Source organism: Lepidochelys olivacea (assembly GCF_965140295.1).
Source record: "Lepidochelys olivacea isolate rLepOli2 genome assembly, chromosome: 3".
Taxonomy (NCBI): Eukaryota; Metazoa; Chordata; order Testudines; family Cheloniidae; genus Lepidochelys; species Lepidochelys olivacea.
Window position 1 is genome coordinate 147750287 of NC_140413.1, and position 23235 is coordinate 147773521.

The 23235-nt window shown below is 38.8% G+C and overlaps 1 protein-coding gene across 2 annotated transcripts in view; it reads left to right on the forward strand.

Moving 5' to 3' along the window:
• The window catches only part of TTC27 (tetratricopeptide repeat domain 27), a 184823-nt gene that overhangs the window by 101389 nt on the left and 60199 nt on the right, over positions 1-23235 (forward strand). Inside the window, exons 10-11 of one of the 2 annotated variants that reach the window (XM_084622456.1) lie at positions 12269-12382; positions 22925-23020. In XM_084622456.1, coding sequence (XP_084478582.1) covers positions 12269-12382; positions 22925-23020 — 210 coding nt within the window. The remainder of the gene's footprint in view (positions 1-12268; positions 12383-22924; positions 23021-23235) is intronic. The other variant, XM_084622457.1, reaches the window with a different exon arrangement.

The following is a 23235-nucleotide window of genomic DNA, read 5'->3' on the forward strand; positions in this document are numbered from 1 at the left end:
AATACAAATATATCCAGCTATATTTAATTGTGAAACAACTTATTTGAATATGCTTACTTCACATGAATTAATATTTAAAAGAACCCAAATGTGTGTTTCACTTTTAAATTATTTGACATTTGAAATGGGAAAGTTAAAACCAAAAGTGTAAGCTATATTTATAATTACGTAATGTTATAACTTTAGTGCATAGGCTACTAGACAAGACTAGACAAAGCAAATTTTAAGAATACTTTTCTAATTAAACTGTCCCTTGGTGCAGATCACTGTTTGTGTCTTGGCCTTGCTCTTGATTTTAACACCTGGAGAGGTATTTCTAATGGTTGTGGTTAAGAGCTTTAAGCCCAGCTCTGCTGATGTTCAGCTAACACCTGTTGTGGTGAAATGCTATTTTAGTTGTACGCTCCCAGGATTAGTTTTTATGGACTGAAATAAACCCTTGTCATATACTTGAATGAGCAGCTCTAGTCTCTGGAAAAGACATACTGAATGTGTGGTCTAAACCAACTGAAAAATATATGGGATATTAGATTAATAGTGGAAAATGGCACTACCTGTGTGTGCTGATCTCCCAAGCTAATACAAGAGAGTACATCTCTTGTGCCCTGTCATTTTGATAATTTTAAGACTTCTGTTTTTTCTCTGTCACTTCAGGTGAACAATAATCAACACTTTTTAACAGGTAGCGAATTAACTGAATGCTCCAATTTAAGTGTTCAAAAACAATTTGAAGAGATGTGAAAAATGACACCAGTGAAGTGATGATAGGGATATTTTTCCCCTTTTGACAGAAATTTTATAAAAAATTATGGCTTGGCAGAGCATCTAATCACACACCAAAAAACCACCTACTAAGCTGTTTCAAAAACAAACACCTGGCAATCTCTCTTGCAGAATCAGTTCTTGTGCAGTATTTATGAACTCTTTACCTGATTTAAAATCCAAAAGGAGGCAGTTAAAATTGTGATTTAAGTGGGACCAGAAAATACATAAGACATATCCAAGGTAATGCCACTTTTTTCCCCATTGAAGGACTCCTGCAAATAGGCAACTTGGAATACTAATCTGATATTTTCGGTAATAGAGCAACTGGATGTTTTTTCACTTGCCCTGTGTATATTTTTTGTGTGTGTGAAATTTTAACTAAGGTAGCTACTGTCACCTTGAATCAGTTGATTCAAGTTGATTATTCTGAAATAATCCCTTTTTTACTAAACGATTACTGGAAATATATGAAATTATATTTTCAGAGAAGGGAATGTAAACTGAGGGAGACACACATTCAAGGTCTGTTAGCTTCACCTAATAGACTTCTGGGGCCACTGGTTTTAAAAACTGAGAATGCAGTGTGACAGGGTCAGGCCAGATGGCTACAGGAGAGTGATAGAAGGCAGCTACATTAGCCCCAGGTTAAGTAGGTCCCTTTTCCCTGGGCAAGGTAACAAGGAAGGTTCCAGAACAATAAGGAACTTTCTGGAAACAATTAAGGCAGACAGGCTGATTAGAACACCTGCAGCCAATCAAGAAGCTGCCAGAATCAATTAAGACAGGCAGGCTAAGCAGGGCACCTGAATTTTAAAAAGGAGCTCACTTCAGTTTGTGGTGCACGTGCGAGGAGCTGGGAGAAAAAGGCGCAAGAAGCTGAGAGTGAGAAGACGTACTACTGTAAGACTGAGAAGTACAAGCATTATCAGACATCAGGAGGAAGGTCCTGTGGTGAGAATAAAGAAGGTGTTGGGAGGAGGTCATGGGGAAGTAGCCCAGGGAGTTGTAGCTGTCACGCAGCTGTTACAGGAGTCACTGTAGACAGCTGGAACCCAGAGTAGAGGGTGGGCCCGAGTTCCCTCCATCCCCCCCCAACTCCCTACTTGATAGTGGAGGAGTTGACCTGGACTGTGGGTTCCACCAGAGGGGAAGGTCTCTGGCCTGTTCCCTGATCCACAAGGTGGATCAGCAGAGACTGCGGGGATTGTTCTTCTTCCGGCACATTTGAGCCACGAAAGTGGCCAATCTGAGGGCTGCCGTGAACCTCTGAGGTGAGCAAATCCACCAATAAGCGCAGGACCCACCAAGACAGAGGAGGAACTTTGTCACAGCTGTTACAAATAACTGGAATTTAATTCATTTTGACCACAAAACACAAATCATGGATTTTTCACTGGAAATAGTGAGAGGTTATACTTGTTTTAATACAGTTGTTACAATACAAAAGATAATCCCCTTTGCAGTCTTTAACTGCAAAGATTTATGGGTATTTTTCTAAAATGTTTAAATCTAAGTGAAAAAATGTACAATCAATTTCGTGCTAAAAGTATTACAAGCACAATAATATAGAAAAATATAGGAATTTTTAAGAACTAATTTCTTTCAGAACCCTACTAAAAAAATATTTTCTAGATTTGTAGCTGAAGCATTGGGTTTTCATCCAAAATCATTTTAATTTTTTTTTTAAGTTTAAGTTTAGTGCTTCTGAAAGTGAGGCATTAACAGATATGTGTTGAGTGCAGCTTCTGGCAGCTACGGGCAAAGTGTCTGCAGAACCCTTTATGTTTCAGTTTGCTCCCTGTTGAGCAGTTCTTCTGTCTTTGAGATGTGGAGCAAGCAGGAGATGAGGCTAACGACCACTAAAAGATTTTCGCTTGTTCCCTAAATGAAGATTCAGAACCTGTTTTTTTTTTAATGTGGAAAGCTAATGTACTAACTGTATCAACTGTACTGTAATGTACTGAAGAAATAAATATATTAACACAACACAACCAGGGTACATTATGGGTGCTACAAGGCTCAGTTTAAAAATGCTGTAGTGTTAGGGATTAATCTTTTTGAACTGGACCCAATGTACTTGGCACTCAGTATTAAGGAGCATATATGTAGTTATCTTTCAGTAGACGAGAAGTGGCAGTGCTACATCACAGAACTTTCTATCACCAGCTAGCTGAACAATAAATTTAGGAAGTAAAGGAACGGCATAATAGCATGCAAGAAGAGACTTGACTGCATCCATAGAATGTTGGAGGTAATTTTTTCTGAGATGAACATCTCACATTAGAGAAGCCATTTGCCTGAGTACAAGGCCGTGTTCTCAAAGGGATCAATGAAAATCAGAACTTTATGCATAAAGTGGATGTGATCGAAAATGAGGTCCAAATAGTCTGAAAATTGTGAGAGTCCTAGAGAAGATAGAGCAAAAACCCTTCAGTGACTAGTCTTTCTTAAATGGATTATAAACCTCTGAGAGAGAATCTCTTCAAGTCATCAAATTTCATTTCTGCCTAGAGACTGCTTCTCTCTGCCTAAAGACTGTGCTTATGTCCTTTTAAATTATCCTTACTAGAAACATAATGCTTATAACAGCTATATTTGTGGGACATTTACATTTTCAATATATGAGCGGATTTACACTGCCTATATGCAACATCTCATGAAGGAGATAACACTCTTAAATGTTGAAAGTCAGCTATGCCAAATAGGATTAGAATTTGTAATAGTGTATCTAGAATAACATGCAGTGAAATTCTACTGGAAAAATCTTCACAATTATAGAAGATATGAAGGTTTTATAGCAAATAAGATGCGATTGATGAATATTGATGTTTACAACTTCTACTCAGATTGTTTTACACACAAAGTGACCTTATTCCTGTAAGTAATCAGCTTATTTCTGTTCAAGACAGCAAATCTTTAGAGATTCTCAATTTTTTTCATTTTGGTATGTATCATCCTGATGATACGTTAAATGAAGTATTAACTACATTTCTTGTGCAGTACTTGTGAAGATGAGAAATTAATAGAAAGTGCCCAAGGTACCACACTGAGTGGTGTAAATTCCCAAATAATTATTTGGAAATACCATATGTCATGCCAGTGTACTGTAGTATAATCTCTTTATCACAAAATTCGAACTCACAAATGTAGAATTAGGTACAAAAAATAACTGCATTCAAAAATAAAACAATGTAAAACTTTAGAGCCTACAAGTCCACTCAGTCCTCCTTCTTATTCAGTCAATCGCTCAGACACACACGTTTGTTTACATTTGCAGGAGATAATGCTGCCCACTTCTTGTTTATAATGTCACCTGAAAGTGAGAACAGGTGTTTGCATGGCTCTGTTGTAGCCGTAGTTGCAAGGTATTTGTATGCCAGATATGCTAAACATTTATATGCCCCTTCATGCTTTGATTTGTAGGCTGCCAAGTTTTACATTGTTTTGAGTGGTTATATAAAAAGAAATTCTATACTTGTAAATTATGTATAAAAAATACAGCATATGCTCCCCATAGTCACAGCACTTATTCTTTAAGTGTCAAATGAATTAACTGAGAATTTACAAGTAAATCTCTTAATTAGTTTAGGAGTTAGTTATTTTAAATTGTATAACATCATGAGAGAGTGGATAAAAAAAGTGTCAAGTATCTTTTAATTCAGTTTCATTTAGTCTGGGAGCACTACAAACATTAAAGTGACTTAGTCATAACCCTATAATTGTTGCAAAGTAATACAGGGCAGAGTTAAGGTTGTATAGGTGCCCAAATTGTGCATTTTCATACCTTAACATGCTTGGATTTGTTAAGTTTAAACTCTGACTTTCCTGGGAAAGAGAGAGAATTGAAGCTCTAAGACAAACAATTGGTTAATCCACATCCAAATTCCATGACACTAAATGCATACACTATTAAATCTTTCCAACAGCTAGCATAGTTTAATAGTGAGCTGTAGCTCACAAAAGCTTATGCTCAAATAAATGTTAGTCTCTAAGGTGCCACAAGTACTCTTTTTCTTTTTAATAAAAATAAGATCACCCATGAGAATACTGAAGATACGTACTGGGATAATTATGTAAAATTAATCTATTGATGTAAGTATAGCTAAAAATGAATAGATTTCTTGTGAATTGCCAGATGTGCTTGTAACTAATGTATTATTTTCCGCAAAAATTTTAGTCGCTAAGCAACAAAATATTTTGATTGTATTTAAATCTCTATTTAAACTATTTTCTGCACTTAAATAGAGCGGTGCTATAAAAGATTCTTTATAAACCCAACAAAAATAGTAAATACAGTCAGTGTAACTTAAGGATGTTCTATTTAAAAATATCTTTGGTAATAGTTATATACAATATAGTTGTATGGTTTATTTTAGACGTTCTTAGTACCTTCAGCCCAACGAAAGGTTGTTGAACGATAGTGATGTGATAGAAACTCGATAATAAGTAAAAGAGCACATCCTTCAGAACGCAAGTGGAATATGAGTGGTGTTAGTTTTTGAATTACAATGTTTATGTTGACCGGTGATTATCTGTGGAGAGATGTGCTGTTTTGATTTTCTGTTTCCTATATATTTTAATAGGAAGGACATCTACAGCCTAGATAGGCATTTATTTATGTTGTATTTTAAACCAAACTCAGTAAATAACCTCTGTTTGCCAAAACAGAGATTTACAAGTTCATATACAAAATAGCTGAACAAAAAATGTTAATATAAACTGACTTGCTGTGTTATGGACCAGGACAAGACAGGAATCTGCTATCAGAACCAAACTTGCGGTTACAATTAAACCTTTCTCTAAGACTCCCTGATGTATACCTTAAACCCTTCTCATTCCACCACTCAGATGGATTTTGCATTTGAAACTGTTTTTGTAGTAGTTTGGGTCTCTCACTGCTGTGGTTGTCACAATGACAAATGTTCTATATTTTGCATTTTAACACTTACTATTAGCCATGTTTAAACATAATGTGAAGTATGGTGTATTCACTGACGGAAAAACTTTGTTAATGGAGAGTTAAGGTTGTCTGGTAGTACCTCGTGCCCTTCCAGAATGTTGAATTCAGCAAAACTCTGAACCAGGAAATAGAGTTAAGGTTCAAACCTTAAATCTGCCTCCCCTCCCTATTGGCAGTCAATAACCCCTGGGAATTCTCTGCATGCACTCCAGGTGCATTCACTGTTAGGTGTAGCTGTATTGAATGGCGGAGGGATTAGCTGGAACAGCTCAGCAGAGCTGCGATTGTGATATTAAGAGACTGGGGAGGGAGGCTGTGTCCCTCCCCCTACATCCATCTGTATGCATGATCAAAGGAAACAAGTGCATGTGTGCCTTGAGAGATCCAGTATGCTTCACTTCAGCACTCAGTTCTATTGGCTGTGTCAGTAGCAGTGCACAGGAGTGGTCTTGCCATGTCGATTGTCAGCAGTGCGGTGGGATATGAGTGGTCTGTGGGTTTAATCATGAGTAAGTGAAAGTATAGTGTTAGTCGTCATGGTGGGCATAAGGGTGAAGGGGTTGTAAAATTTAGCAGATGTGATCATGTTTCTGTGAGTGTTTCTAAGTGTGTGTTTAAAGCAGGTGTAAATCTCTCCTGTTTTAACTTAAGTTAAACTTTTAACTTCTCATGCAATGGATTTTTAGAGGCCTTTGGTGTCTTAGAGGGATGCTATGTCAGTTTATGGAGCAAGGCCCAGATCTTGCATTTTTACTCAAGCATATCTTTGCATGTGAGGTAGTTCCATTGAGCTCACTGGATCAACTTGTGCATAGTTGATTGTAGGATTGGGCCCCCCTTTTTAACAAGATACATTGTTACTAATACTTTACATTAATCCTGAAAGGGTCTTCAAATGAACTTTTCACAATTAATGCTGGTTGTTTCCCTTTAGCCTTCATTCATTCCATTGTATGAAAATAAATTAGTCTTTCATGTCTGTTTCTAGTTCATTTTGCTTTCAACATCAGTACTTCAGTTTTTGGGTTACAAATACTGCGTGGGAATATTTAAATGCGACCAAGCTTCTTCTAAAGGAAACACTTATGATCAAGTTTCATAAAAACTTTTAACAGATTTAAATTTGGGGTCTACACTTCTCTGGAAGTGTGTTTTTAAGACTAGATCAGATTTTCCCTAATTTCATTTTCTCCTTCTGGTTCTCAGGATCATATTCCAAGTTGTTTTTTCCTTGTTTCTAAAATGTAGAAAGACCCTTTCCCAGACACTTAAAAATAAATTAACTGTACAGTAGATGTAAAAAGTGAGACCAAAAGTGAAGTAACAGGTGTGTGTGTGCTACCCAGCCGAAAAAAAAACCAAAGAATTTTGTTCACTTGAGCCCAGCCATATACTCCCTCACAGGTCTTGTTAACCTGCAAGGGTTTTTTTTGTTTTTTTTACACAATGCTTGCCTTGTAAAGAGAGGTCGTGGTGTGACTTGATTTCTTTTTACAAGCATGAAAATACCTCTCTGCCACAAGTGAAATAATTTACAAAAGCTTTCACTTTTTGCTTTTGTTTGTATTGATATAGTGTTCTAGTATAAATTACGTGGATGAATTAGTGAAACAGTTACATAATTAGTCACTCGTGGGGATAGTGTTCTAGTTCATTTGTGTGTGAGGCTTTTTTTTTTTTTTAAAAAAAGTGCTTGATGTCTGGTGATTTAACATGGCAGAGCTTTAGAAACCCTTTCAGAGTAAAAATTTTGCCTGGGCAAGTAGCCGAGTGGGAACAGGGAACAAGTGGCTCTTTCACTTGAGGTCACAAGAGAAAAAAGTAGCTTAACAGCCTCAAGCTCCCCAGTTACTTTAGAATCCAAATGTCCTGTTCTTGTAAAAGGGATGAGGAGGAAAGCGCAAAATATCCTAGACACCACTATTCTTGGGGACGATTCTAGGGGCAGTGAGGAAGGCAGTTGCCTTGGGCACCAACTTCCAGATAACACTATACCTCCGTGACACTCAAGGTTTTTTGGCGAGTGGAGGTTAGGCATTGTTTTTTGTTTGTTTTTGCCCGGATGCTGGAGCAGCAATTAATCTTTTTCCACCCTGACTGGTAAAATTGCTTCAGGCCATTCCTGATTCTTCTGTAGGAGGAGAGGAGCAAGATAGTAGAATGGCACAGATGCTGCATCTCTGTAGAAAGGAGGAGAGGGAGGAGCAGGGTTGCTGGAACTGTTGCTGTTCATTTAGTGGAGTGGTGTTAAGAAGCCAGAGCACTGCATGTAGAGAAGAGCTCCTGGGAGGCTGAGGGTCTCTTGCATGTCCAGGAGGGCTTGTTATTTATTTGGGGCAAGGTGGGAGTCCTAGAACTCTTCAATGGGATTGATACAAAGTATGCTAGCCTTGTTGAAGATTATTTGCATTAGCATGCTCCCATTCCCCAAAGCCGCTGCTTTATTATTTGTCACAATGTCTCCCCACTCCCAAATAGTAATTGCTGTACTATTTCTGATTGGAAATAGTCTTCTCCATTATTTATACTGTGTCATCTAAACCAAAGTGCCACCTTGTCTGTTGCTGAAAATCTATTTATCTGCTGTATTAGTATTTCCATTTTTCATTTTATAAGTATGGAAGAAAAAAATTATCAGGATCCCTTGTTGATTGGAGAAGAGTTCTCTTTGCTGGGGAGAACTGAAGCAGTGATTTTTCTCATTTTAAAATGTGCAAAAATTTACATAGCTTTGTTGGTCTTTCCATTTTTTCTCTCCTTCCAACCGCTGGTCCCCTTTTTTTTTCCTTTTCTCTGTTTAGAATCATAGAATATCAGGGTTGGAAGGGACCTCAGGAGGTCATCTAGTCCAAACCCCTGCTCAAAGCAGGACCCATCCCCAACTAAATCATCCCAGCCAGTGCTTTGTCAAGCCTGACCTTAAAAACTTCTAAGGAAGGAGATTCCACCACCTCCCTAGGTATCTCATTCCAGTGTTTCACTACCCTCCTAGTGAAAAAGTTTTTCCTAATATCCAACCTAAACCTCCCCCATTGCAACTTGAGACCATTACTCCTTGTTCTGTCATCTGCTACCACTGAGAACAGTCTAGATCCATCCTCTTTGGAACCCCCTTTCAGATAATTGAAAGCAGTGATCAAATCCCCCCTCATTCTTCTCTTCTGTAGACTAAACAATCTCAGTTCTCTCAGCCTCTCCTCATAAGTCATGTGTTCCAGTCTCCTAATCATTTTTGTTGCCCTCCACTGTACTCTTTCCAATTTTTCCACATCCTTCTTGTAGTGTGGGGCCCAAAACTGGACACACTACTCCAGATGAGGCCTCACCAATGTTGAATAGAGGGGAACAATCATGTCCCTCGATTTGCTGGCAGTGCTCCTACTTATACACCCCAAAATGCCATTGGCCTTCTTGGTAACAAGGGCACACTGTTGACTCATATCCAGCTTCTCGTCCACTCTAATCCTTTGGTCTTTTTCTGCAGAACTGCTGCCGAGCCATTTGGTCCCTAGTCTGTAGCGGTGCATGGGATTCTTCTGTCCTAAGTGCAGGACTCTGCACTTGCCCTTGTTGAACCTCATCAGATTTCTTTTGGCCCAATCCTCTAATTTGTCTAGGTCCCTCTGTATCCTATCCCTACCCTCCAGCGTATTTTAATTTCTAAAATGAACATAATGAAGACTTCTTGTGAAGATTCTTTTTCAATGAGCAGATTTTTTTCTGAAATTGTTTTATTAAGCAGTTTTCTTAATTTACAGTAAGTAGGACGGTACAGGAAAGTATGTTATGTATGGTTTTTTCCAAGTTTGATTTTTTTATTGTTTCAAGGTATATTATTTTAAAATATAGTGAAGTGTATTAATGTCTGGTTTTAGCCACAGGTGGAACTATAAAGCCTTAAGACTGCCCAGAATAATTAGAATAATTTATTTTATGGTATATTCGGAGTACATACTCAGTGGGAATGTGAGGACTGCCCAATACTTACGAATACACATTCCGAAGCTATTCTTTAAAACCCCAAGTGTAAACAGTAGTATCTTTAAATGATTTATTTTTTTCATTGCATTGTTCTTTTTTGAACATTGTGATTAGGCAGTGAAAATGAGAAACTGTGAGCATTTGTAGGTTTTGGTATGAGACTGAGCTGAGTGCTAACAGAGTTACAAATAAGCCAAAGTGAAAGTAACTAACACCTGTTTTCCAATTGTTCACTGCAGTTACAGTATATTACAAAAGGTTGCTTTGTGCACAATGTATTTTAATTAGGAAAATCACAGGAGAATTTACCATGGCTGTGTTGTAATAGTATGAAAGAGTGTACCTGATGTTTTGTTTGTTTAACTTTGAAACAACCCAGGATTGTTATTAAGTCAAAAGTTCTCCCAAGCCAATGGCTTATTGGCCTGAGGAGGTTAAGGCATGTCAGTTTCATAGCTAACAGTACACAAGGGACTTGCTCCACATGCCAGTGCAGAGGGGAAAAAAAGGGGCTGAGTACTCCCCACCCACTGCAAAATGGGATACCCAGATTGCTGGTTGGTGGGGAGAGAGGAGCAGGCTTCAAAGGGCTGCTACTCCCCACCACAATAGAAGGGAGGACAGGGGGGAGCCTTAGTTCTGCCTCTCGTAAACCAACCAGCACAACTGAGCATGAGTGATGAGTGAAGTTAATCTGCTGCTGGACAAAGGCTGTCAGATTGTTGTCCTCTTGGAGCTGTGGGAGAGCCAGGGAAGGAATTATGACGAACAACTACTTCCCCATACTGTTTCTGGGACAGCATAGCTATTCATCTTTACCTTACTCCGGGTGACACACAGGCTTGTCTTCACTACCAGAGAGATCGACACTACCAGCGGGTGTTGATTTAGCGGGTCTAGTGAAGACCCGCTAAATTGATGGCAGAGTTCTCTCCGGTCGACTCTGGTACTCCAGCTTCCCAAGAAGAGTAAGGTAAGTCAACCAGAGAGCATCTCCCATCGACGCAGCGCAGTGAAGATGCTGGGGTAAGTCAACCTAAGCTACGTTGACTCCAGCTACGTTATTCACGTATCAGAAGTAGTGTAACTTAAGTCGACTTACCCCGGTAGTGAAGACAAGCCCATAAAGTCTCAGTCTAGGCCTAGGTGAAGTCATAACTATTGCTGCTTCTAGAGTATTAATAGTTGACTGACAGGGAGAGATGTAGTTTTGTGCCTCTGAAGAAGATATATTGATGTCTGTTTATTGTTTTGTCTACAAATTACAGTTGCATACTGTGAAATGAAGAGTGTTGCCCTTGTCCAAATTTTAGTGCCTGAAAGTATACTTAGGAATGTTCAGTTCCTTATTCATTTTGGGTTGTGGGGTTTGTGTTTATATTCCGACATTTGGGAACCTTGGATTTAGCTGAAATACCTTTCACTGAGAAATGTATATTGACATCTATCACCAACTAGTTAAAACTTTTTTTCATTAAGTAAAAATAAAATGCACAAACAAATAATGGTAGCATACCACCATCTGACACCAGACTGGAAAAGACTAAAGCTGTCTATATGGAATCAAGTGTGTTGAGGCCACTTTGGCTACCACTTTCTTAATGACCTCCCCGAAAAATTGTAGGTTAGAGATTGGATGATAACTGGTGAAGTTGTTGGCATCAAGAGAGGGCTTTCTGAGTAGTGACCTCATACTGTTTCTTTTAGGGCAGTTGTCACTCAGCTTCATTATGGAGAGAAGTAGGATGGACTAAAAACTCCACACTAGCCTACAGCCATGAGAGTCAAGTTTGTAGCTCAGTAATGACTGACCACAGTGTTCTCAGTACATGTAGCATAATCCTCAGTGAAAGAAAGTGGACAATACCTCACCATTGAAGGTGGCATATATAAAATCTCCTGCTTAGATTCATCTCCCAAGTCGCTAAACAAAACAACCCAGGGAAGAATGATATTTTCAGCTAACAGGTAGAAAACTCCACACAGCAAGAAACTGGATTCTTGTGTAGAACAAAACAAGTAAAATTCACTAGATTACTAACAACTCTGATAAATTCTGCTGAGCACAACTTTGTTTATACGGTAACACCAAATAACTACTTTTTTTGCTTGTGTCAGAGCCACTATTTAGGGAAATAAATAAGAAGCCCTCCTTCTTGTAATCACTTTCCATGTGTTTTTTCACCACTTGTTCCGTCTTGCTTCCTTGTTGATTCACTAGTCCCAAGTTTTATTCTTTGTGTGCGTGCGCTCATGCTCACACACACACACAATACCAGATGAACTTTATTCAGATGAAATAGCATAGCAATAAAATATTTGGTACAGTCATTTTTGGTCCATTGTTATTTAATAGACCAGCAAATGTGCATACATATAATGTCTTGAATTTACCAATAAGATACTGTGACAGAAAATTTGAATTGCAGAATAGGTTACAGTTTGGGCAGATCTGCTTGAACAAGTGAGAGATGTTGAAAATTACCATCAAATCTCATTTTTTTTAACCACTCTTAAAATAAATAATTTTAACCTTTTTTTTTTTCCCCACCTCCCCCTTAGTGTTTACTTTCACAACCTAAATTCTGGGCCATTCATACTTCAGCCTTACTTCTCCGGACAAAGCTTGAGAAAGGAAGCACTCGTCGAGTAGAACGAGCAATGAGGCAAACTCAGGTAGGTCGTCCATTGTTACTGCCTCCAATCCTCATACACATTCTCTTGCAAGCATTTAGACAGCCAACTTTGAAAGAGAGCTGGCATTTTTCAAAGAATTTAATTTTGTAAATAAAAACACTTTTTTACATTAAGCCTTTGGAAGGTTGAAACCAGAATCTGTTTCCTTAACTTTTCTTCTTTCTGTGACATTGAAATGGTTATTTTGTAGTGGTTTGTGAATGCAAAACCTATTAGCCAACAAAATCCAGAAAATATTTCAGTTGTGAGGTGTGTTTACCTATAATTCTATAGAACTTTTCTGTGGAGCATTTTTTAAAACAGTCTGCCGTCTTTACAAATTTAAACTTGGTTCATGTCCATGGTCAGCAGGCATTTCCCATGCATCTGTTTCAGGGGAGGGCAAATTTTTGGCCTAAGGGCCACATCAGGTTTCTGAAATTGTATGAAGGGCCAGTTAGGGGAGGCCTATCTGATGCCCCCTGCTTCTTGCCCCTTGACTCCCCCTCCCCCCGCCCCGGACTCTTGCCCTATCCAACCCCCACTGTTCCCTGTCCCCTAATGGTTCCCCTGGGACTCCTGCCCCATCCATCCCTCCCTGTCCCCTGACTGCCCCCGGACCTTCTGCGCTCCCCACCCCCCGGGGACCCCTGCCCCATCCAACCACCCCTTCTCTCTGACCCCTATGGAACCCCTGCCCCTGACTGCCCCTCAATGCCCCATCCACCCCCCCCCTCCTTCCTGGCTATCCCCCTGGGACCCCTTTGTGGCTCCAGGCCAATGGGGGCTGCAGGAAGCGGCGCAGGCCAAGGAAAGTGCTGGCCGCCCTTCCCGCAGCCCCCATTGCCCTAGGACGGCAAACCACAGACAGTGGGAGCTGCGATCGGCCAATGCTGCAGGTAAATAAACCATCCCGACCTACCGGGGACTTTCCCTGGCATGCCGCGTGTCAAAGGTTGCCAATCCCTGTCTCAGACCATTATATTAGATACATTTTTTTTTTATTATGTAGGTCAGCACCACAGATAACTACATGGAAATCTTGAGCAGATTTATTTCTTAAATGTCAGTTAAGAATTTGATTTGATTAGGCCAGAGTTAGCAATAAAATTAGAAGAACAGTATGATATAAACCTCCCAGATTTTTATGCCAAGACCTAAAGGGTATTGGTTCAAAATTACTGGGGTGGAATGAAGTGGGGAATGTTCTAATAAAGGTATTAGAATCAGTGACAAACCTTGTTAATGGAGAAATTATGAAGAAAAATAAGGGTCATTTGTTCGTAGATAAAAGTCCAGAAAATAGAAAAGGAATGGAATGTACACTAATGTGCATGTAATTAATGAGGGGAAAATGATTTTCCTTTTAATGACTTGATGACAATACAAGTATAGAAACTGAATCTAAAAATGAAAATACTACTGCTAGAAATGTATCTGTAAATGAGATACTGGAGGAGTAAGTTGTAAATGCTCTTCCCAAAAGGCCCTCCAACAAAAACAAAATCTCCAACATTCCAAAAAACAAAATCTATATAATTTATAAATAACAGGGGAGGGGAGTGTGGGTGTGAAGCTAAATTTTGGTGACTGTGTGTGCTTGCTGCACCTCTAATGTCTGGAATGTGCATTTAACAGACTTGTCAGTTGGAAGCAGCTGCTCTGGAGTCCGAACCCAAGAGCAGAGAGGGCTGGATGTAACTTGTGAATAAGGACTCACATGCCGGGCTAACTCAACTTATTTCATTGTTTTATTTTTTCCTTGTCTTTCCAATCCAATGACAGTTATGAAATCAAAATAGTTACTTACTTCAGAGGATCCCAAATTGGTCTGTTGAGCAGTTTGTATTGCTTCATGGAGAGCTGGATGAGCACTGGCTCTCTTCATTGTTTTCACTTTCTTTTACAGTTATCTAGTGTAACGATGCTGCCTCTGGTGGGAGAAAGCTGAGAGTATCAATTCAGGACAAACTGCTTAGAGCAGGGTTGTTACAGCCCAAGGCTGGGTTTCCTTTATTATTAAGCCTCTCCAAACCAGCCAAACAGAGAGGACTTCGGTTTCACCCCACTGGCTAACCATAAGTCATATAAGCAATTCCCGTAGACGCTCCTGTTTCCCGGTATCACCATCAGTGCCACTCGTTATCGGGACGAATGGTTATGAAAACTAATACCCTAGTAAAAGAAAAAAGTTTCTCCCAATCCCAAAGGACCAAGCCCCAGACACAGGTCAATATACAAGTCAGATATTACCTACAAATCATGCTGTTGCCAATCCTTTAGAATCTAAAATCTAAAGGTTTATCAATAAAAGAAAGAAATATAGATGGGAGCTAGAATTGGTAAAATGGAATCAATTACATACAGTAATGGCAAAGTTCTTGGTTCAAGCTTGTAGCAGTGATGGAATAAACTGCAGGCTCAAGTCAAGTCTCTGGAGTAAATCCACAGTTTGGATGGGTCATTCAGTCCTTTGTTCAGAGCTTCAGTGTAGCAAGGTTCCTCCAGAGGTAAGAAGCAGGACTGAAGACTAAATGGAGGGGTTTCCAGGACCATTTATTTTCTTTCTCTTGGTGGTGGAAACCCCTGTGTTCTCCTGTGCAAAATCACATCAACAAGATGGAGTTTGTAGTCACCTGGGCAAGTCACATGTCCATGCGTGACTCAGTTTGCAGGCGGCAGCCTTTGCTCACATGCTAGTTTGAACATTCTCAGAAAGACTTCTCATGTGGATTGGAGTCTCCCAAGGTCCATTGTCAGTTAAGTGTTTCCTGATTGGGCACTTAATCTGCAAATTCCTTTCTCAAGAAGCTGACCAAATGCTTCACTAATGCCACTTAGAATCAAACACATTGAGATACAAGTACATAGCCAATATTCATAACTTCAATTATAAAATTGATACATGCATACGGATAGCATAATTATAACCAGCAGATCATAACCTTTCCATAGACATCTTTCTGGACTGCCATTGTACAAGATTTGGTGCAACTATATGACCGTGGTTGCAACAATGATCTATATGGTCCCAGTTCATGTCAATAATGTCACATCTAGTCCAGGAGTTCTCAAACTTCATTGCACCTTGACCCCCTTCTAACAACAAAAATTTCTACACGACCCTAGGAGGGGGAACCGAAGCCTGAGCTGTCCTGAGCTCCACTGCCCCAGGCGGGGTGGGAAGGGGCAAAGCCAAAGCCCAGCCCCACCACCCCTGGTGGGAGCAAAGCCAAAGCCCAAGGGATTCAGCTTCAGGCAGGGGGCCAATGACCTGAGCCCTGCGACCCTGGGCTTTGGCTTTGGCACTGGCCCTGGGTGGTGGGGCTCGGGCTTCAGCTTTGGCACCCAGCAAGTCTAACGCCAGCCCCAGTGACCCCATTAAAAGAAGGTTGCGACCCACTTTGGGGTCCTGACCCACAGTTTGAGAACCACTGATCTAATCCCTTAATGCATAATATTATAACTACCTGAATGCTGTAAATGTAAGTATTGTGTTATTTGTGATAAGGCTCAGGGATATGTCATATTTTCCTACAGAGTCTGTGAGCAAGATGGCTTGCCATGCCTAAAATATTACTTAAAATTTTTAAATGTTACTGGAAAGCATAAAGAATGGAAATGTTTGTGGACATTATACACATTTTAATGTAATGCTTCCCCGCTTTCCCAGATGCAGAGTTGTACAACCATTTAAGTTGCCTAGAAATAGAAGTGTGCAATAAATGATTCTTCAGTAGGACTCTCCACCTCATCCTGAATCCATTTTTCGTGTGTGTGTGTATGTACATATATTATACAGATAAAAAAAACTCTCATTCAAGAACGTTTGCAACAGGAAGTCAGGGCTTGTCTTCAGTGTGGTGCTAAATTGGCGCCTCTGCGATTGCTGTAGTGGCGTCAATTTAGCAGGTCTGGTGAAAGCACGATAAGTCCATGGGAGATCGCTCCCCATCGACTTCAGTACTCCACCTCAACGACAGGCGGAAGCTAAGTTTACAGAGTTTCTCCCGTTGACACAGCGCAATGTAGACACCGCGCTAAGTCAAAGTAAGTTATGTCAACTTAAGTTACGTAACTTAACTAGCATAACTTAAATCGACTTATATCATCAGCGTAGACAAGGCCTCAAATCTGTCAACATTGACACTGCTAGCTGGGAAGATGCAGCTAACAGTCTATGCTGGAGGGCTGCTCTGCACCAGGGATCCAGAGGCAGAGGAGAGGTGGTTGAGAGAGGGGAAAAAATGAAGAAAGCAAAGAGGAAAGCAGAGCAGGTCTCACGTGCTAATAGTGTGCTGGCTTCATCTTATGGCCCTGTTCTTTACACCTGTATTAACTATATGGCAAGTACTTGAACTCAAGAATTGGACTCTTCAGTCACTCATGATGCTGTAGCACGACACAATAATTAAACGGTTTTGGTGCTTACACAACCATTTTTCAAGCTGGAAGGGTGCCATTACATTACCATATATTGTGTTTCCTAGGTCAGACTCAGCCATTGGAAGAGTGTTTTCTGCCAAGTAGTTTCTCAACGAAAGTTAACTAGATATCACTCAGGTTTTCATGTGTGTTAGGGCAGTTAAGTTTGGGAAAGAAAGAAGTGTTGTAAAGAGGAAAAATAGTAAGAATCTGACTATTCTGAAACAGTTTAATCAAATGCGGGACTAGAGAGACTGAACTTGTTTGTCCTGTTCTGCCCCCACTGAGACCTCCCCAAGTCAAATTAACAAAATATGTGTTATAATTTGTAATTGATTGAGGAGAGTAAAAATGCAGATACAAAAGAGCATTTTTTTGTCAAATACATTCCCACCATCTTCTGACACTTGTCATCACAAAAAGCAACTGTTATTGTTAAAGCTTAGTTTAATTGAATGTCTGTGGTTAGGAAGCTTGTACTCAGATTGACTAGTTAGATAAAAGAGTAGATGTAAATGTTTTCTCCTCTTTGTGGGCTCTTCAGAAAAAAGTAATAATATTGGTAACATGAAGCCGTCCTCCAATTTCAGTGCGTGTGGTAGGTCAAAAGTCTAATTGAAATACTGGAAGATGGAACATTTCATTCATTTTCTAGATTTTTACCTCTGTAAAGAAATAGGGTACTGTTAACAACAAAATCTCTACGTACAAAGAGAGAGAATCAGGAAATGAATAACTATTTGTGACTGATAACCATGTCTTAGACACTTTTCACTGATATCCTTTGTTTTCTTTTTTAATTGCTTGTTGAATTGAGTTGTCTTTTTTTAATGTAATAATCAAATTGCTAGGGTTTTCTAATGTGTGTATTTTTAAATTATAAAAGCTATTTTGCAATCTCACAAGCATTTATCAGTGCAGAATCTTAATTTTATGAAATCAAGTTGAGATGAGGCTTTTTCTTGTAATAGCTTACATAAAGAATGCATTGATATTTTGATGTATTCTTCATAAACATACCATGCGTTAGTTAAATGAACTGCAGGTACATAAGGTTAGTTAGACTTAAACCATATAGTAATAGAAAAATTGCAAGATGATTCCTTCTGAATGTTCCCTTCTGGACAGTGTAAACACAGTAACAGGTGAAAAGGATCATAAGGAGACATGACTTTATTCAAATGGGATACATGTTAAACAATGAAGCACGGTACTTAAAAATTATTTTTAAAAAAGATTGATTTGGCCATGTCATTGTGTTTGTGTCTTTGAGGATGAACTCAGTCTCTCAAAGAATGCAGCTGTTGTGCCTTTAGCCCAAGTTTTTGACATAATTTTTTCAGCATATCTCTTTATTGTAATGCCTGACTTGGGAAAAAGGTTGCAGTGCAAAGCAATAAATGGTATCTGGTATAAGATCAGTCAGATCTGTACTACAGATTACCATCTAGTTTCTCCTTCCTGTCCAAAATATAGATACAGCCCTTGATACAATAATTCTTTGCCCAGGGTCTTAAAGGAGATATCAGTGGAAACTTCGAGGCATTGAATTTGCAAATGTTGGAATCACCCTACATATAAACAGAGATGGGGAAATATCCCAGATTCTGTTTAGGGTGATGCTAAGCCTTTGTAGAGCTAGATAAGCTGGCTAACCCCTAGAGCAATATCACATATACCTAAGGCTGGCCTTAAGAAGCCCATATTATCATTCTTGTAAGTCCAGAGAGAAGAGAAAGGGCTGACTACTTCTCTTGGGTTTGACCTTCTTCAGCCCACCTCATAAATGTCCTTGTCCTAAGCTTTCTCTCAGTCCTGCTGATACTTCCTCTGGTAGTGCTTAACAGTCTTTTCCTATCACTAATACTCTATCAGCATTGACAACAGAGGCGGCAGAAATGTTGCAGTGAAATATGCCGCAGCACTTCTGAGTGCCTAATATGCCCAGAAAGACACTATACTGGTTGAGTGCAAAGAGCAGGTATGGACTGAGAGAAAGGAATGATGGGGAGAATGTACTATGTTCTCTGCTGACACATGCTCAAATTTAAACATATACATAACTTTAAACTTATAATTCCACTGACTTGAAAGACTACTTGTGCTTAAAGATGTTCACTCAGAGCCATAGTTGTGACACAGGATTTGCCTGACTAGTACGTTAACGTATGAAAGAGATCAGAGTCTTTCACCATTGTTTCAAGGTAAGTTCTACTATGAAACAGAATAATTTATTAGAAACATATGTAAAATATGCACGTTGTTTTTTGTTCACATTGTTTTAAGAGGAACATTAAACTACTGACTTTTTATAAAGGTTTCTTTCCAGACTTTGTTTCCAAGCATTGAGACCTAACTAAAAGTGATTTTTGGTGGCAAATTTGGGAATTGGTTTGGCCAATTTTAAATGATCTATGTATGAAAAAAATAAATGCAAAAACAGTTAAAAGAACTTAAATGCACAACTGGGAAAAAATAGTATGTTTCACATTATTTGAAAAACATTATGTTAAAGTGAAATTAAGTCATAAAACAAATGCTCAAAGGGGCAGAATTAAGATTTTGCATGAATGAACTGTTTCTGTTCTCATTTGGAATCTTGCTGAAGGAGACTGTCCTGTTGTTTCCATCTGGGTGAAGCTAAGGAAGCTGCGACTAGATCATATTTTGAGAGGATAATGACACCAAATTCTAGAGATGAGGTGGCAGTGCCCTTTGCAGCCTTAATGTAGTTATTGAAGTGTTCTATTTGAATAATCAAGTGGCTCTTGTTAAGAACACCTGATTGAATGGTTCATAAACCAAGGTGGGAGGGCTTGCAAACACTTCGGAGGACATTAGAATTTAAAAATACCTTGACAAATTAAAGAATTGGTCTGAAACCAACAAGATAAAATTCAGTAAAGACAAGTGCAAAGTACTACACTTAGGAAGAAAAAATCAAATGCAGAACTACAAAATGGTGAATAAATGGCTAGGTGGTAGTAATGATGAAAAGGATCTGGTCCAGAGGTCACATGACCACTCTTGTGGCTTCCCTTTGCTTCCTCATCACAAAGTCATTTTTCTGCAGGGGACATAAATTCTGTGCATGTGCAGTGGCATAGAATTCCCCCAGGAATATGGAATAGAAACTGGCTCACTGTACCCAGATTCCCTATTAACTGTCCAGTTTGGTGTTAGTCAGCAAGACAAATTGTCAAGAGGGACTTCAACATTTGGGTATGTTGCAAAACCTTTCTGTTTACACAGGCTTTTCCCGAAGGCAGTGATTAAGTGGGAAGGGTTTTTTTGGAGTGGGGGGCGGCAGGGGGTGTGTGTGTGAGAGAGAGAGAGAGAGAGAGTTGCTCATTAGTTTTGTTGACTTTGTAAATTTTATGGATTTATAGTTGTGTGGTTGATTTTCAGCTATGGAGTAAGGGTAGGATTCTCTCTCCCTACACACTAGCCACATTTTAAATTTTCAAGCATCAGTTAGAAAAACAGTTCAATACAATCCCAATGATCTGTTATCCACAGATCATTGGCATACTCAACCATAACAGCTCCCTGTTCTTAAAACATACTTGGGAGCACTTAAATCTATGAATTATAAGAGCTGCTGTGGTCTGTTGCATTTTTTCATATCCAGGGAGCTTTTAATCTTCAGATACTTTCATGTGTAGTAGTTTGGAACTGCAGACAGAGTACAGTCATTAATTTCTGTTGGATGGGGGCGGGGAGTCCTTTTTTATTTATAAATAGCCATATTCTAATGCAGCATTTTATTTACATTAAGCTGTTTCCAAGCGTCCAGTGTAGAAGATGGAGTTAGCTGGGCATTTTCTGATGAATCCTTTTGCTTCCAGAAAATGCCATTGCTTCAAAATTAAAGCTTTCTGCAGGAATCCATATCAATTTCAATAAAATTACATTTTAAAAATAAATAAAGCATTTTGCTATGGTTGTAAAGGAATGCTTCCATGTTTTTGTTTCAATATGACTTAACATAAAATAGATTTTGAAATTATATTATAAATTATAATATATAAAACAAAAGTCTAAATTGGAACAAAACATTTAGATTTTAATGAAATGGAGCACTTGACCCAAAACTAATCTTTTCCAGAATATTTTGAATTTTTTTTTTTTTCAATTCGGAACAAAACCAAACCTGAAAAATCACAGAATTTCCCACCAAACAGGAATTCTGGTTCCTGCACAGCTCTTGTAAAATAAATGACACACACCTAATGAACTGGACAGTTTTACTGTTATCTTCTGCTTTAATGGAATGTGTATAAAAAAAGTGTAGCCTACTCTTCTCAGTCATGTCAGAATACAGTTTGCAACTATAGACCGTGGCCAATTATTCTCTTTATCTAAATCTTCTTGTTTTGCATGGCACATTAAAAGATGGTTTGAATCCCTCCTTGGACTATATAGAACTATGCATAAGAATTTGACATTACTAGTCTGTTTCTTTCTGGTTTGATGGAAAATGCCGTAAATACACCTCAGCCAGGCACCTGGAGTTAGATTCTGGTTAATCTCTGAGACTAGGGCTCCATAGAAACAATTTCATGGGAGAGAATTTAAACAAAGGCCAAGATTTTAAAAAATAGGTGTTTAAAGTTAGGCTTGTAATCCACAGTCAGGCTTATAAATCACTGGCTTGATTTTCAAAAGTGCAAAGCACCCATCCGCATCCACTAAAGTCACCATAGGTGCAGGAACTAGGGGTGCTGCTGCACCCCTGGCTTGAAGTGGTTTCCATTATATACAGGGTTTACAGTTTGGTTCAATGGCTCTCAGCACCCCCCTATAAAATTTGTTTCAGCACTGCTGGAAGTCACTGATATTTCCAAGTTGCTCAATAATTTTAAAGTCATATCACTGACATTGCTAACATTAGGCACCTATTTTTGACATTCTTGAGCTAGGTTAGTAAATCAGTAACTAGAGTTTTCAAAATGTATTGCCTCCACAGATCACAACCTAATTTCTCTTCTTCTTTGGAGTCTTTGTATTTTCTGCCCTAGTGGACAAGAATTGAGGGAGAAAAGGACCAGACATGTCTCTAATTTGTCTCTGTGCTGAGCTGTGCGTACGTAGTGGCAAGAGGACCCCTTTTAGGGTTCTGCTTTCAGTGGCTGAGTTCAATATGAGATTTGATGGTCAGATTAATTATGTAAAAGCAAGTAACCTATCTCTGGCCTTACATGCACTTCCATTTTAGATATGTGGATTTATTGGTACATCCATCTGAAGGAGATTCTTTTTTTAAAATTCCAAATCTACTTTCTAGTTGTAAATAATTCACACTTTTTTCTTATCATCCTGCTAGCTCTGTTGAATTTCTAGATGTTGACTTGAGACAGGTTTACTGTGCAAAACTAATTTACAGAGATAGATGGGAGGCAAGAACATAAATTTATTTTTCATAAATTCACATTTGTCCTGAAGAAAAACATGAATCGAATTGTCTTCCCAATGAGAGCAGTGTATTCTATGTTAGAGGTCTGGTTATGAAAGTACGACTTGGAGAACAGTGGGCTTTACTTGGGTGTGTTTTTTTCCCAACAAACTTCAGACTTAAGGTAATTCAGTGTTCTCTCTCTCTCTCTCTCTCTCTCTCTCTCTCTCTCTAAGAAAAAGTTAACAAAGCACTGAAATATATACGCTGAAGTCATCTTTTGTCAAATATTCTTGCATAGCACCATTTACTCAACATATGTATAATGATAGGGTTTTTATTGTTTGGGTTTTTTAAATTGCTAAATTGTTTGGGTGGGAATTAGAAATTTGATTCTTTCTTGTTCTTGCTTTATGCAATGTAAGGTTCTATTGTTTTTTATAAGGTTTGTATGCTCTTGGAAGTTTGATTTTATGTATGTTTTAGTATATAATGGAGGGTTTAAATTTGATTAATTGTCTTGTGTGTAAGTGTAGCCTATCTCTCTGATAAAAATGTCTATTTTTATCTCATTATAGCATCTGATAAGTTACACTTGAATACCTAATACTGTTATAGCTGCTGTCTTGTAGCTTATATTAAGGGCACCTACAGTCTCAGGCACCTTTTTATACTTAAATAAATGTAAATAAATAATAATTGAATATGCTTTGTACTTGTAGGCACTTGTAGATCAGTTTGAAGACAAGAAACCATTGGTATCTGAACGAATGAAGATTTTCTACAGTTGTCAGGTGCTTCCACACTGGGCCATAGAGGTACAAACTACCAGTATGACATTTACTCTAGATACCATGTTCAGATGTGATACCAGTGTGTTATGTGCCAGCAATGCCCCTCTGCCATGTACATTGGCCAAACCAGACCGTCTCTATGCAAAAGAATAAATGGACACAAATCTGACATCAGGAATTATAACATTCAAAAACCAGTAGGAGAATACTTCAGCCTCCCTGGTCACTCAATAACAGAC